This window comes from Hippopotamus amphibius, chromosome 9 (assembly GCF_030028045.1).
Source record: "Hippopotamus amphibius kiboko isolate mHipAmp2 chromosome 9, mHipAmp2.hap2, whole genome shotgun sequence".
Classification (NCBI taxonomy): domain Eukaryota; kingdom Metazoa; phylum Chordata; class Mammalia; order Artiodactyla; family Hippopotamidae; genus Hippopotamus; species Hippopotamus amphibius.
In genome coordinates, this window is record NC_080194.1 from 116,753,912 (window position 1) to 116,769,760 (window position 15,849).

Below are 15,849 nucleotides of genomic sequence, written 5' to 3' on the forward strand. Positions count from 1 at the left end.
ACTACTCAGAGAATAATATATAATCTTATATATACTCGTTTCAATTTTAAAAAAGAATAAAAATAACTTATAAACACATGCCTCAGGGGGAAAAAATGAATGGAAAGAAAGCATATAAAAGTGTAAATATAGGCAACAAGTACACAAATTAATATGTAAAAATATAAAGTCAGCTAACCAACAAGTAAAAAAAATAACTAGAACTTTGTAAAAAATAAAGAAATTGATGAATCTATTAAAACAGGGAGGGAACACAAATACATTGAAAAGAAATCATAAGAAACACAAAGTACTTGATTCATGCAAATATATTTTAAATCTTTAATAAAACTGTTTTTCTAGATACATACAAATGATTAAAACTGCCCTCAGAAAAAGAAATAGAGAAAACTGAAACAATCAACAATTTCCATATAATACATAGAGAGAAAGTAGTCAAAAGATTTACTCTTCAATGAAGTGAAGTAAACTAAAATAAGATTCTTTCTTATGGCTGAGTAATATTTCATTGTATATATACCTTCTTTACCCATTCATCTATCAACAGACACTTAGGTTGTTTCCATATCTTGGCTATTGTAAATAATGCTGCAATGTAGGGGAGCAGATACATTTTTGAGTTAGTGTTTTCATTTCCTTTGGAAAAATACCCAGAAGCAGAATTGCTCAATCATATGATAGTTCTATTTTTAATCTTTTGAGGACTCTGCATACTGTTTTCCATAGTGGCTGCACCAATTTACATTTCCACCAACCCAACACAAGTGTTTCCTTTTATCCACATCCTCACCTGTGTTAGTTATCTCTTATCTTTTTGATAATAGCCATTCTAATGGGTGTGAGGTGAAAACTCATTGTGGTTTTGATTTGCATTTGCCTGAATGATTAGTGACATTAAGTACCTTTTTTAAAGCTCTTTATTGGAGTATAATTGCTTTACACTGTTGTGCCAGTTTCTGCTCTACAACAAAGTGAATCAGCTGTATCTATACATATATCCCCATACCCCCTCCCTCCCGAGACTGCTTCCTACCCTCCCTATCCCACCCCTCTAAGTCTTCACCCATCCTCGAGTTGACTTCCCTGTTTTACACAGCATCTTCCCACTAGCTATCTATTTTACATTTGGTAGTGTATATATGTCAGTGCTACTCTCTCACTTCCTCCCAGCTTCTCCTTCGCCCCCCCCCCCCACATCATGTCCTCAAGTCTGTTCTCTACATCTGCATCTTTATTCTTGCCTTGTCACTGGGTTCATCAGAACCATTTTTTTTAGATTCCATATATATGAGTTAGCATATGGTATTTGTTTTTCTCTTTCTGGCTTACTTCACTCTGTATGACAGACTTTAGGTCCATCCATCTCACTATAAATAACTCAATTTCATTCCTTTTTATGGCTGAGTAATATTCCACTGTATATATGTGCCACATCTTCTTTATCCATTCAACCGTTGATGGGCATTTAGGTTGCTTCCATGTCCTGGCTATTGTAAATAGTGCTGCAATGAATATTGTGGTACATGTTTCTTTTTGGATTATGGTTCATGTACCTGTTGGCCATTTGTATGTCTTCTTTGGAAAAATGGCTATTTGGGTCCTCTACCCATTTTTTAAAACAATTGTTTGTCTTTTTGATGTTGGGTTGTATGAGTTCTTTATATATGTTGGATGTTGACCCCTTGTCAGGTATATAATTTGCAATATTTTCTCTCATTTGGTAAGTTGCCCTTTTGTTTTATTGATGGTTTCCTTTGTTGTACAGAAGCTTTTTAGTTTAATATAGCCTAACCTTTTTATTTGTGTGTGTGTGTGTGTGTATACACACACAGATATATAATATATAATTTTTATCTATGGGATGGTTAGCCTGATAGAAGTTACTTGCCATTACCGGAAGTGAAATCCTATACATTATTTTAATTGACTTAATAGAATGGCTCTTTCCTCGTGATATTCAAATAGGCAAACTTCATCTAACAAAAAAATTATCTTGGGTACATGGTACCCAAGTACACAATAGATATGTATTGAAAATTCCAGTTAGGGATATTAGTATTCCATTTCACTATAGTGGCTTCCAGCTGTAAAGATTCTTTAGACAGAAAAAGAAATAATTCTTCTTGGGAGCTCTATGGGTATCATATCTTCTTGCTAGCTTGGGCTAGAAACTTCAGGTTTTCTCTATCATCCATGTTACCGTATGTTCAATGGAATAGATGACTTGGATCTGTTGCTTATGAATTACCCTCTTGATTCAGGTTAGGTCAAGAATTGGCTATTGTCCTCAATCTGACCCCATGATAAACCACATGACAGGACGAGAATTGCTGACCATGTACGCCAGGCTGCGGGGTGTCCCCAAGCCAGACATTTACATGTATGTGGAAACATTTTTGCATTCAATGCACATGGAAACTCATGCTGACATGCTGGTCAACACATACAGGTGAGACATTATGCTGTTGTATTTATTAAGCTGCCTACTGCCCACCTGTGTTTCTACTGTTTAGAATGAATGCCTGTAAAACTCACCCTGACAACTCTGTCACACAGAAGCAATGACTGTGAAATAGCCTTATGTCCCGTCAGGGTTCAGATGTCAGGAATAAGGCAGATCACATTTGTATGAAGTTAACCTTTTGCAGACATGAGCTATAGCCCTTGCATTTCAAAAAAGAACACCTTCATCCCAATGTCCCTATGGTTCTTTATCTCCTCAGAACAAAAATATTTCACCAGTAGTGATGCTAAGAATTATACCCCAAAAAAGTCACCTCAATGAAAATGAGTTGATATATATACCTAGACTTGAGCCTGCTGTTTTGTGAGTCATATCAAATCAGCACTGTGGATATATGAGCTAATTCTGTCCTATGAATTAATGATGTATATACCCTTATGTCTTCTTTCTCCTCCACCTTCTCTCTCCTTCTTTGACAATAAAGTGGAGGAAACAAACGTAAATTGAATATTGCTATTGCCCTAATGGGAAAGTCCTCAGTAATTTTCCTGGATGAGCCATCTACTGGCATGGACCCAGTAGCCAGGCGCCTGCTCTGGGACACAGTTACATGGATATGTAAAACTGGCGAAGCTATCATCATAACTTCCCACAGGTATGACCCATTAGGAGACTTGTTTGAGAGTTAGAAGAGTGTAAGAGGGAATTAGCTGGAGCCAGGAATTAGCTGGAGTATAAGAGGGAATTAGTTGAAGTATAAGAGGGAATTAGTTGGAGCCAGGAACTCAGTGAACTTCTAAGATTGTGAAGTACATAAGATGGACCATGAGCAGATGCTGATTCCTGGCTAAAACCAGGAATACTCAGTTGAGTTCTGAAATCCAGAACTTCTTACTTGATAGAAGGTAAGAAGTTAGGGAAGCGTTCCTATTGTGAGTTTTAGGAATCAACTGCTTTGAATTTTAAAATCTCCTCTTCCCAAATATGGTCTTAGTGACGATCATTTGCAATAACAAGCTTTCCTACTATAAGTGTTACCTGATAATCATAGCTCTGTTTTGAAATATAGAATATAGAATTTACCTCTGAAAGGGAGTCTCTTCAGCCATATATCCTTTGTGCCTCTAGCATGGAAGAATGCAAGGCCCTTTGTACCAGGCTGGCCATCATGGTAAAGGGGAAGTTCAAGTGCCTAGGCAGCCCACAGCACCTCAGGAACAAGTTTGGTGATATATACACTCTGACAGCAAAGTTTAAGATCAATAATAATGAAGATAAAACTAGAGGAGTTCAAAGAATTCATTGAAACAACTTTCCCAGGTAATGTACATAGGGCAAGCTTGTGAAAATTGTAAGTCACATATGTTGTTCTGCTGCATGTACTCAATAATTAACTTTTTCCCCATGAGTTATTGGCATTTATTTAGCTTTTATATTAGGCTCCTTTGGGAATAATCTTTCTGTGAATTTATCCCTGATTATGCTAAGAAGCTTCCTCAAAATAGCAGAGGCTCTCACCAGGCTCTTGTAGGAATCAACCAATAAGATAAACCTGTTCAGGTTTATTCATCTAGAGTTAAATTATTGAGGTTAAGTCTCTATTTTTTTCATTCTGAATACTTTTTAAGGTTTCCCCTCTTTTTGAGCATGTACCTTCTGCCTTTCCCTCATTCCTGAGACAGGCAATATCTATGAAATGCAAACCCCCTTTTCTTCTTCCAAGGAAATAATCTGGATGTGTGACATAAAAATTTACCCTGCCTTTGTGTGCTAACTTCAGTAAGTGCCCCTCTGTGCCCACGGTAAATTAATTTATAGCCAGCTTCTATTTATTTCTACTTTCACTACTTTATTCTAATCATCAAGCAGAGACATGGTGAGTCTTTTAATAATTCTGACTGGCTCAGTCTTTAACTTGAATGATTACTCTGTCAACAATGTGGTGGCCAGGTCGTCAGGATGCACATTTAAAAGCATCCTTCTCAAACTCTTCCAAAATATAGCAGAAGGAAGAACACTCCCAAACTCATTCTACGAGGCCACCATCACCCTGATACCAAAACCAGGCAAAGATGTCACAAAAAAAGAACATTACAGACCAATATCACTGATGAATATAGATGCAAAAATCCTCAACAAAATACTAGCTAACAGAATTCAACAGCATATTAAAAAAAATTATACACCATGATCAAGTGGAGTTTATCCCTGGAATGCAAGGATTCTTCAATATATGCAAATCAATCAATGTGATACATCATATCAACAAATTGAAGGGTAAAAACCATATGATCATCTCAATAGATGCAGAAAAAGCTTTTGACAAAATTCGACATCCATTTATGATAAAAACTCTCCAGAAAATGGGCATAGAAGGAAATTACCTCAACATAATAAAAGCCATATATGAGAAACCAAAAGCCAACATCATTCTAAATGGTGAAAAACTGAAAGCATTCCCTCTAAGAACAGGAACAAGACAAGGGTGCCCACTCTCACCATTGTTATTCAACATAGTTTTGGAAGTTTTAGCCACAGCAGTCAGAGAAGAAAATGAAATAAAAGGAATGCAAATTGGAAAAAGAAGAAGTAAAATTGTCACTCTTTGCAGATGACATGATATTATACATAGAAAACCCTAAACATTCTACCAGAAAACTGCTAGCACTAATTGATGAGTTTAGTAAAGTAGCAGGATACAAAATTAATGTGCAGAAATCTCTCGCATTCCTATACACAAACAATGAAAGAGCAGAAAGAGAAATTAAGGAAACTCTCCAATTTACCATTGCAACAAAAAGAATAAAATACCTAGGAATAAACCTGCCTAAGGAGGCAAAAGACCTGTATGCAGAAAACTATAAGACATTGATGAAAGAAATCAAAGACGGCACAAACAGATGGAGGGTCATACCATGTTCTTGGATTGGAAGAATCAACATTGTGAAAATGACTGCACTATCCAAAGCAATTTACAGATTCAATACAATCCCTATCAAATTACCAATGGCATTTTTCACAGAACTAGAGCAAGAAATCTTACGATTTGTATGGCAACGCAAAAGACCCCGAATAGCCAAAGCAATCTTGAGAAGGAAAGGTGGAGATGGTGGAATTAGGCTTCCTGACTTCAAACTATACTACAAGGCCACAGTGATCAAGACAGTATGGTACTGGCACAAAAGTAGAAAGGAAGATCAATGGAACAGAACAGAGAACTCAGAGGTAAGCCCAAGCACATATGGGCACCTTATCTTTGACAAAGGAGGCACGAATATACAATGGAAAAAAGATGGCCTCTTCAATAAGTGGTGCTGGCAAAATTGGACAGCAACATGTAAAAGAATGAAATTAGAACACTTCCTAACACCATACACAAAAATAAACTCAAAATGGGTTAAAGACCTAAATGTAAGTTCAGACACTATAAAACTCTTACAAGAAAACATAGGCAGAACACTCTATGACATCCATCAAAGCAAGATCCTTTTTGACCCACCTCCTAGAATCATTGAAATAAAATAAAAAATAAACAAATGGGACCTAATGAAACTGAAAAGCTTTTGCACAGCGAAAGAAACCATAAACAAGACAAGAAGACAACCCTCAGAATGGGAGAAAATACTTGCCAATGAAGCAATGAACAAAGGATTAATCTCCAAAATATACAAGCAGCTCATGCAGCTTAATATCAAAAAAGCAAATAACCCAATCTGCAAATGGGCAGAAGACCTAAATAGACATTTCTCCAAAGAAGACATACAGATGGCCAACAAACACATGAAAAGATGCTCAACATCACTCATCATCAGAGAAATGCAAGTCAAAGCCACAATGAGGTATCACCTCACACCAATCAGAATAGCCATTAACAAAAAATCTAGAAACAACAAATGTTGGAGAGGGTGTGGAGAAATGGGAACTCTCCTGCACTGTTGGTGGGAATGTAAGTTGGTACAGCCACTATGGAAAACAGTGTGGAGGTTCCTTAAAAAACTAAAAATAGAACTACCATATGACCCAGTAATCCCACTACTGGGCATATACCCAGAGAAAACCATAATCCAGAAAGAAACATGTACCGTAATGTTTATTGCAGCACTATTTACAATAGCCAGGACATGGAAGCAACCTAAATGCCCATCAACAAATAAATGGATAAAGAAGATGTGGCACATATATACAATGGAATATTACTCAGCTATAAGAAGGAATGAAATGGAGCTATATGTAATGAGGTGGATAGACCTAGAGTCTGTCATACAGAGTGTAGTAAGCCAGAAAGAGAAAAACAAATATTGTATGCTAACTCATATATATGGAATCTAAAAAAAAAAAAAAAATGGTACTGATGAACCCAGTGACAAGACAAGAATAAGGATGCAGATGCAGAGAATGGACTGGACGACATGGGGTTGAGGGGGCGGGGGGCAAAGGGGAAGCTGGAACGAAGTGAGAGAATAGCATTGACATATATACACTACCAACTGTAAAATAGATAGCTAGTGGAAAGTTGCTGTACAACAAAGGGAGATCAACTCGATGATGGGTGATGCCTTAGAGGGCTGGGATGGGGAGGGTGGAGGGGAGTTGCAGGAGGGAGGGTATATGGGGATATGTGTATAAATACAGCTGATTGCCTTTGGTGTACCTCATTAGTTGGTACAAGAGTGTAAAGCAATTATATTCCAATGAAGAGCTTAAAAAAAAAAAGTAAATAACATTTCCTATGCAGACTGATTATCATAACACCTAGCACATGAGCACAATATACTTATTATAATTATGAACTAAAATAAAAATATCACTAATTGTATGTAATATACTCTTTTGTTTACTAATAAATAGTAAATAAAAAAAAAACCAATGTGTAGGGATACCCACTAAAATCTAAACAGTAGTTGTATCAGAGAGATGGAATAGGGTGGGGAGAGAGAAATTATTATCATGATCTTTATGTCTTCTACACTGTTTCAATTATTATTATGAATATAAATTACTTCTGTAATAAAAACAAAAAGCATAGAGACTATAACAATGATAAAGCAACAAATGGTATTGGCCTGCACTAAAGAAGTGACAGTAAGAATGGAGAGGAAGAAAATGATTGGAAATAGATATATATAGATATATATATAGATATAGATATATGTATAAGAAATGGGCAATTCAAGAGGAAGAACCGTATGTGGAAAAGATAATTATTTCACTATGAAGATGAATCATTTGAAATTGTCCAGTCAAAGAAGCAGAGAGAGAGAGAGAGAAGGAGGGAAGGAAGGGAGGGAGAGAGGGAGGGAGGGAGGGAGGGGAAAGAAGAAATTCTACATGAACTATGGAATATCATGAAAAGAAACAATCTATGCATTATGCAAATTCCAGAAGAAGAAATGGAGAAAAAGATAGCTTGTTTAAAGAAATAATGGTTGAAAATTTTCCAAACATGGAGGGAGAGTTGGATATCTAAGTTCATAAAGCTCATAAATTCCCCCAAAAATGTCAAACAAAAAAGATCTTCTTCAAGAAAAAGTAAAATAAAACTGTCTAAAATCAAGGACAGAATTTTTAAAGCAGTAAGAGAAAAAAAATGCTCACATACAACATAAGGCTATCAGTGGATTTCTCAGCAGAAAACTTGCAGGCCAAGAGAGATTTGGATGTTGAAAGAATTAAAAACTGCCAACGCAGAATACTTTACTGGGCAAAGCTGTCTTTCAGAAATGAAGGAGAAATAAAGACTTTCCCAAACAAAATCTGAGGGAGTTCATCACCACTAGACCTGCCTTGAAGGAATGCTGAAAGGAATGCTTTCATTTCAAGCTGAAATGAAAGGACACTAATTACTATCATGAAAACATGAAAATATAAAACATATAAGTAAAGTTAAGTATATAATCAAATTCAGAATACTTTAATACTGTAATATGGTGGTGTGTTAATCACTTAACTGTATATAAAAGTTAAAGGACAAAAGTATTTTAAAATAACTATACTTATACTTTATTAATAGGTACACAACAGAAAAAGAGGTAATCTGTGACTTCTAAAACATAAAATGTAGTGAGTAAAAGGGTAGTGTTTTTGTTTATAATCAGAGTTAAATTGTTATCAGCTTAAAATACACTGTTATAAGATTTTTTAAGAATTTTTATTGAGGAAAAAATAATTGCCTATGAAACAACGGACAAAGGATTAACCTCCAAAATATACAAGCAGCTCATGCAGCTTCATACCAAAAAAGCAAATAACCCAATCCACAAATGGGCAGAAGACCTAAATAGACATTTCTCCAAAGAAGACATACAGATGGCCAACAAACACATGAAAAGATGCTCAACATCACTCATCATCAGAGAAATGCAAGTCAAAGCCACAATGAGGTATCACCTCACACCAATCAGAATGGCCATCATCACAAAGTCTGGAAACCACAAATGTTGGAGAGGGTGTGGAGAAAAGGGAACTCTCCTGCACTGTTGGTGGGACTGTAAGTTGGTACAGCCACTATGGAAAACAATTTGGAAGTTCCTTAAAAAACTACAAATAGAACTACCATATGATCCAGTAATCCCACTCCTGGGCATATACCCAAAGAAAACCATAATCCCAAAAGAAACTTGTACCATAATGTTTATTGCAGCACTCTTTACAATAGCCAGGACATGGAAGCAACCTAAATGCCCATCAACAAATGAATGGATACAGAAGATGTGGCATATATATACAATGGAATATTACTCAGCTATAAAAAGGGATGAGATGGAGCTATATGTAATGAGGTGGATAGAACTACAATCTGTCATACAGAGTGAAGTAAGTCAGAAAGAGAAAGACAAATATTGTATGCTAACTCACATATACGGAATCTAAAAATGGTACTGATGAACTCAGTGACAAGAACAGGGAAGCAGATACAGGGAATGGACTGGAGAACTCGAGGTATGGGAGGGGGCGGGGGGTGAAGGGGAAACTGAGAAGAAGCGGGAGAGTAGTACAGACATATATATACTACCAACTGTAAAATAGTCAGTGGGAAGTTGTTGTATAACAAAGGGAGTCCAACTCGAGGATGGAAGATGCCTTAGAGGACTGGGGCAGGGAGGGTGGGGGGGAATCGAGGGGGGGGCGTCAAGGAAGGGAGGGAATATGGGGATATGTGTATAAAAACAGTTGATTGAACCTGGTGTACCCCCCAAAAAAATAAAAAAATAAAAAAAAAAAAAACTATAAAAAAAATAAATAAAAAAATAAAAAATAAAAAAAATAAAAAAAAAGAATTTTTATTGAGATATAATTGACATACAATAAACTGCATATATTTAAAGTGTACAATTTGATTTTTTTTCTTATTAGTAATATATATATGGCAATCCCAATCTCCCAATTCATCCCACCCCAACCCCCACCTACTTTCCTCCCTTGGTGTCCATATGTTTGTTCTCTACATCTGTGTCTCTATTTCTGCCTTGCAAACTGGTTAATCTGTACCTTTTTTCTAGATTCCACATATATGCATTAATATACAGTATTTGTTTTTCTCTTTCTGACTTACTTCACTCTGTATGACAGGCTCTAGGTCCATCCATGTCTCTACAAATGTCCCAATTTCGTTCCTTTTTATGGCTGAGTAATATTCCATTGTATATATGTACCACATCTTTTTTACCCATTCATCTGTTGATGGACAGTTAGGTTGCTTCCATGACCTGGCTATTGTAAACAGTGCTGCAATGAACATTGGGGTGCATGTGTCTTTTTGAATTATGGTTTTCTTTGGGTATATGCCCAGTAGTGGGATTGCTCGGTCATATGATAATTCTATTTTTAGTTTTTAAGGAAGGATGTTTTATATAAGCCTCATGGTGACCACAAAGCAAAAACCTACAGTTGATATATAAAAGATTAAGAGAAAGGAATCAAAGTATACCACTACAGAAAATCATCAGTTCACAAAGGCAGATAGCCAAAGAGGAAGAAAGGAACAAGGGAACTACAAAACAGCCAGGAAACAATTAATTAGATGGCATTAATAAGTCCTTACATATCAATGATTATTTAAATGTAAATGGATTAAATTCTCCAATCAAAACTCATACAGTGACTGAATGGATTTAAAAAACAAGGCTCATAAAAAGGAGTGAAATTGATTTATTTGTAGTGAGGGGGATGGAACTAGAGTCTGTCATACAGAGCAAAGTAAGCCAGAAAGAGAAAAACAAATACCATATGCTAACTATATATGGAATCTAAAAAAATGGTACTGATGAACCCAGTGACAGGGCAAGAATAAAGATGCAGATGTAGAGAATGGACTTGAGGACATGGGGTGGGGGGTGAAGGGCAAGCTGGGACGAAGTGAGAGTAGCATTGACATATATACACTACCAAATGTAAAATAGATAGCTAGTGGGAAGCTGCTGCATAAAACAGGGAGATTAACTTGATGATGGGTGATGACTTAGAGGGGTAGGATAGGGAGGGTGGGAGGGAGTCGTGGGAGGAAAGGGATGTGGGGATATTTGTATAAATACAGCTGATTCACTTTGTTGTACAGCAAAAACTGGCAAAAAAATAAAAAATAAAAATAAAATAAACACACAGGATAAGCAGACACACACACACAAAATCATAAAACAAAATAATAGGAAAATTTGGCCTACTCAACGGAAAAAATAATCAAAAGAAACCATCCCTGAAGAACAGATGGAGGACTTACTAGACAAGGGCTCAAACAAGTGTCTTAAAGATGCTCAAAGAGCTAAAGAAAGACATAGACAAATTTAAGAAAACAATGTATGTGTTAAATTGGAAACAAAAAGATGGAAAACATTTAAAGGAGACAAAAGAAATTCTGAGCTGAAAAGGACAATTACTAAAATGAAAAATACACTACAGGGATTTGAAGGCATATCTGAACAGACAGAAAAATCAGCAAACTTGAAGATAGTACAATTGAAATTATCAAGTCTGAGGAATGGAAAGGAAAAAAGATTGAAGAAAATAGAACAGAGCCTAAGGGGCCTGTGGAACAGTACCAAGAAGATAAACATATGCAATGTGGGAGTCCCAGATGAGAAGAGAGAGAAATGGGGAAAAAGAACATCTAAAGATATAATGGCTGAAAACTTCTCAAATTTGATGTAAGATTTGAATCTACAAATGTAAGAAGCTCATTATTCCAACAAGGATGAACTCCAAGAGATCCACACCAAGATACATTAAATCAAACTGTCAACAGGCAAAAAGAGAATCTTTTTTTATACATCCATCAAAATGATTTAATAATCTTTGCTCTTTTTTCTATTAATGCAGTGAATTACATTGGTTGAATTTTTCATGTATGCCAACCTTGTATTCCTGGAATAAATCCCTCTTGGTTGTAATGTATTCTCTTTTTTTATATGTTGTTAGATTCAATTTGCTAATATCTGATAAGTGTATTTTTATCTATTCTTAGAAGATATGTTGCTCTGTAATTTTCTTTTCTTGTAATTTGTGGTGTCTATTTTAGGATCAAGGTTATACTATCTCATAAAATGAATTGTAAAGGATATGCTCTTTTTCTACTCCTGAGATACATAGTAGGAATGAGTTCATATGTTCACTAAAAAATATACATGACTGTTTATTAATGCACTATTCATAATGGCTAAAACCTACGGGAGTGGGAATCTCCAACAGAATGGATAAAGAAATTATGGCATATTCATAATAGAATGGAATATGATTCAGTCTACTTAAGTGGAATACTGGACATATACATTAGAATTGTATTCATCAATGAGAATGCACAAACTACAACTACATAGCATACAACCCAAACACAACACAGAAGGAAAAAAAAGCAAACACAGAAGAGTACTGTCTGATTGTATTTGTACAATGCACTCTGTGAAAATTCATTGAGCAGTATAATTATGATTTGTTTACTTTGTTGTATGTGTGATACTTCAGAATTTTCTTTAAAAATAAAGCAGATTCGAAAAAAGCAAACAAAACCTTCATATATAAAAATTATAATTACTAAAATTAAAACCAAATGACTGGTTTTGAATTTTCCCAAATTTCTTACTAAAATGGAGTAAATAGAATGATATAAGCAAAAACTCATGAAAACATCTGTAACAAAAACTAGATGACAGAGTATTCCCCTAAGAAGCCTAGAATACAAGCAGTTAGGCCAAAATCACTGACAGCAAGGCTCACACACAATCAACGCTTATGCTGCACATAGCCAAAGGAATAGAAAGAGTTTTCTATTTCTAACAGCTAGGGAGACCAGAAATCAGTAAGTTTCAGTGAGAGAAATTTTCTGTATTGAAAAAGCAGCCAAAATAAGCAGAAAACATATAAAACGGTGTTCAAAATCATTAGTCATCTGGGAAATACAAATCTAAATTGGCAATGAGATACCACTACACACACATCAAAATGGCTAAAATTTTTAAATTGACCATACCAAGAGTTGGTACAGATGTGAATAAAGGAGACCATACATGGCTGGGTGGAATATAAAAATTGGATATTTTTGGCAATATCTACTAATGTTAATGATACTCAAACCTCTGCCCCATCAATTACACTCCCAGGAAAACGATTTCATATACATACCAGGAGGTAGGTAGAGAATGTTCAAAACAAAGTGGTATGTAATAGCCCCAAGCTGTATTAGTTACCTCTTGCTGCAGATTACCAAAAAACTTAATGACATAAAACAACAGTAAACACAATACAGTTCTGTGGGTTAGAAATTTAGGAGAGGCTTAGGTAGGTTATTCTGGCTCAGGGTCTCTCATGAGGCTGGAATAAAGTTTCTGGCTGGGGCTTCAACCATCTGAAGGCTCACTGAGGCTGGAGGATCTGCTTCCAAGATGACTCACTCACATGGCTGTTGACAGTTCCTCACCACATAGACCTCTCCATTGGACTGCTTCAGTGTCCTCACAACATAGCTGCTTCAAATGATCCTAGAGAGAACTAGATAGAACCTTTAATGTCTTTTATAAACTAGCCTCAGAAGTCACACTATTTCTGCGATAACCTATTGATTGCACAAGTCAGCCCTATCCATTGTGGGAGGGGACTAAACAATTTTGTGATTACCAGGAGATAGGGATCACTGGGGGCCATCTAGGAGGCTGGAAAGCACACCGTATGTCCACCGACAGTAGCGGTATAATCATACACTGGAAACTTTATAGTAATGAAAATAAATGAGGTATAGCTATATACCACAACATGGATGAATCTTAAAAATATATTGAGTGAAAGAAGCCAGATAAAAATAATACATACTGTATGATTGCATTCATATGAAGTACGAAGAAGGCAAAACCAAACTATAATATTTAGGGTTCCATACTTAGATAATAAAATTATAAAGAATAGCAAAGAAATGTTTACCATAAAAATCAAGATAATAGTTGTCTTTAAGAGGGAGGAAGTAAGTCTTGGTAGTGGCACAGGTGACTTCTAGAGTGTTGGGTGCCAGTAGTTTGTTAACTTTATTATAATTCACTGTTATGCATTTATTTCCATATAATTTTTATATGTTTGATATGGTTTACAATTTTTAAAGTTTTTAAAAATTTTACTTACTCATGGAGGCTATGTAGAGATTCATTACAAAAGAAAATCACATACTGTAATTGACATATAGATTATTTCAAATATTTTAATCCCAATTAATTCCATTTGTAATAACCTCCAACTGTATAATAATAAATATAAATGTGTCCTATCAATTAGGAATGGCTACTATATTACTACCACAATTCCATTTCTGCAGTGAATGCCTTCACATTTATGTTATATAGACATAAATTTCCTCTTTCCTTTAGGATGAAGGTTGCCTAGTCATGAGAATAGTATAGAGATCCTACCCTACCCTACACATACACACACACACACACACACACACACACACACACACACACACACCCCGGAAGAAGAAACCATTCCCAAATTTTATAAGCATAGTTTCAGGACAATATTTACCAACAGAGTCCTATAGAACATTAGAATTCACGTAAGTCCAGTTTAGCAAAGTGAGCACGTGAGTTATTTTTTCCATGCCTAAAAGTGATTATCATACCTTCTGCAATTTTTACAAACTATGCGCAACAAGAGCACATTTCACGTGGAAGTAAATCTATTGAAATACTTAAAGTCATATATACTAAAAAAAAAAAAAGGAACTGTCATCTTTGTAATTAACTGCATATATTCTTTCTCTATTGGTGTGAATAATTGGAATGGGAATTATTGGGGAATTTTGTAAAACTCTGTCAAATACAGAGCCCGCTCTCTTACTCACCTGTCAAATCTTTCCTTTCTTAGGTAACATCCTAAACCAGGATCATCAAGGGATTATTGGCTACTACGTTCCCAGCAAGGGAATTTGCTGGGGAAAGGTGATTGTTGAAATCATACTTTTCTAATATTATGTGTTAATAGAGGACTGATAGGAAGCACAGAGATTCAAGCACGAGGAAGGAGAATGTGACACTGGCAGATGAGGAGAACCTTTAAGTTACTTTCCAAAGGCCCCTGTAGTTTGGTTGAGACTTCTGACCCTAAACTCTAATATTCCGTACCTATCAAGAGAACAGGAAGGAAGAACTGCCTCCCTTTCTGTCTGTTTTTCAACCATCTTTTCCTTCTACTTTCTAACTTCCCCTTTAAGTACCTTTTTGTTCCTAAACATAAACCTGGCAGGAATTGGGGAGTGGTTGAGTGGGGAAAAGCTTCATCTGCGGATATTGCAATGATAACATCATTTTTTTTTCTGTTAAAGGTGTTTCGTATAATGGAGGAAGCTAAAATACGGTTCAATCTAGTAGATTATTCCGTCAGATAACACTGGAACAAATCTTCCTGATTTTTGCTAATATCGATAAAATGGGAAATAATCAAGAAATAAAGCTGCTATGAGATTCATTTCCAACCCGTGACCATTATGTCTTTCTAGGCTGCTGCCCACAACTGGATACCTAGAGGCATCTCTCTCTCTCTCTCCCCTCTCACTCTCTCCCTCCCTTCTCTCTTCCCCCCTCCCCCCCATCCCCTCTCTTCTCTTCTCTTTTCTCCTTCTCCCCCCTCCTTCTCCTCCTCCTTCTCTCTCTTCTCCTTCTCTTCTTCTCCTCCTCTCTCTCTGTTCTGTCTTCTGTCTCTGTGTGTGTGTACGTGTCTCTCTCTGTCTCTTGCGCTCTCTCCCCACCCCCACCCCGCTTTTACTGTTTCTCTCTTTTTTTCCTCTTTCTCTCACTCTATGTGTATATACACAAACTGAACCCTCAAAGAAGAAAGTTTGTAATCTTTGGTGATTAAGGTAAGTGACCTGTTGTCAAGAACTGAACTGTGAAGGGTCTGAAATTTTACCCTAC

The 15,849-nt window shown here is 36.1% G+C and overlaps 1 protein-coding gene across 1 annotated transcript in view; it reads left to right on the forward strand.

The window, feature by feature from the left end:
- Window positions 1–15,397, forward strand: part of LOC130861015 (phospholipid-transporting ATPase ABCA3-like) — a 70,893-nt gene extending 55,496 nt beyond the window's left edge. The window contains 7 exon segments of the mRNA XM_057749521.1: window positions 2,262–2,449; window positions 2,949–3,119; window positions 3,593–3,740; window positions 3,742–3,784; window positions 14,804–14,877; window positions 15,261–15,315; window positions 15,318–15,397. Of these exon segments, the coding sequence (XP_057605504.1) occupies window positions 2,262–2,449; window positions 2,949–3,119; window positions 3,593–3,740; window positions 3,742–3,784; window positions 14,804–14,877; window positions 15,261–15,315; window positions 15,318–15,397 (759 nt within the window).
- Window positions 15,398–15,849: the final 452 nt, after the last annotated feature.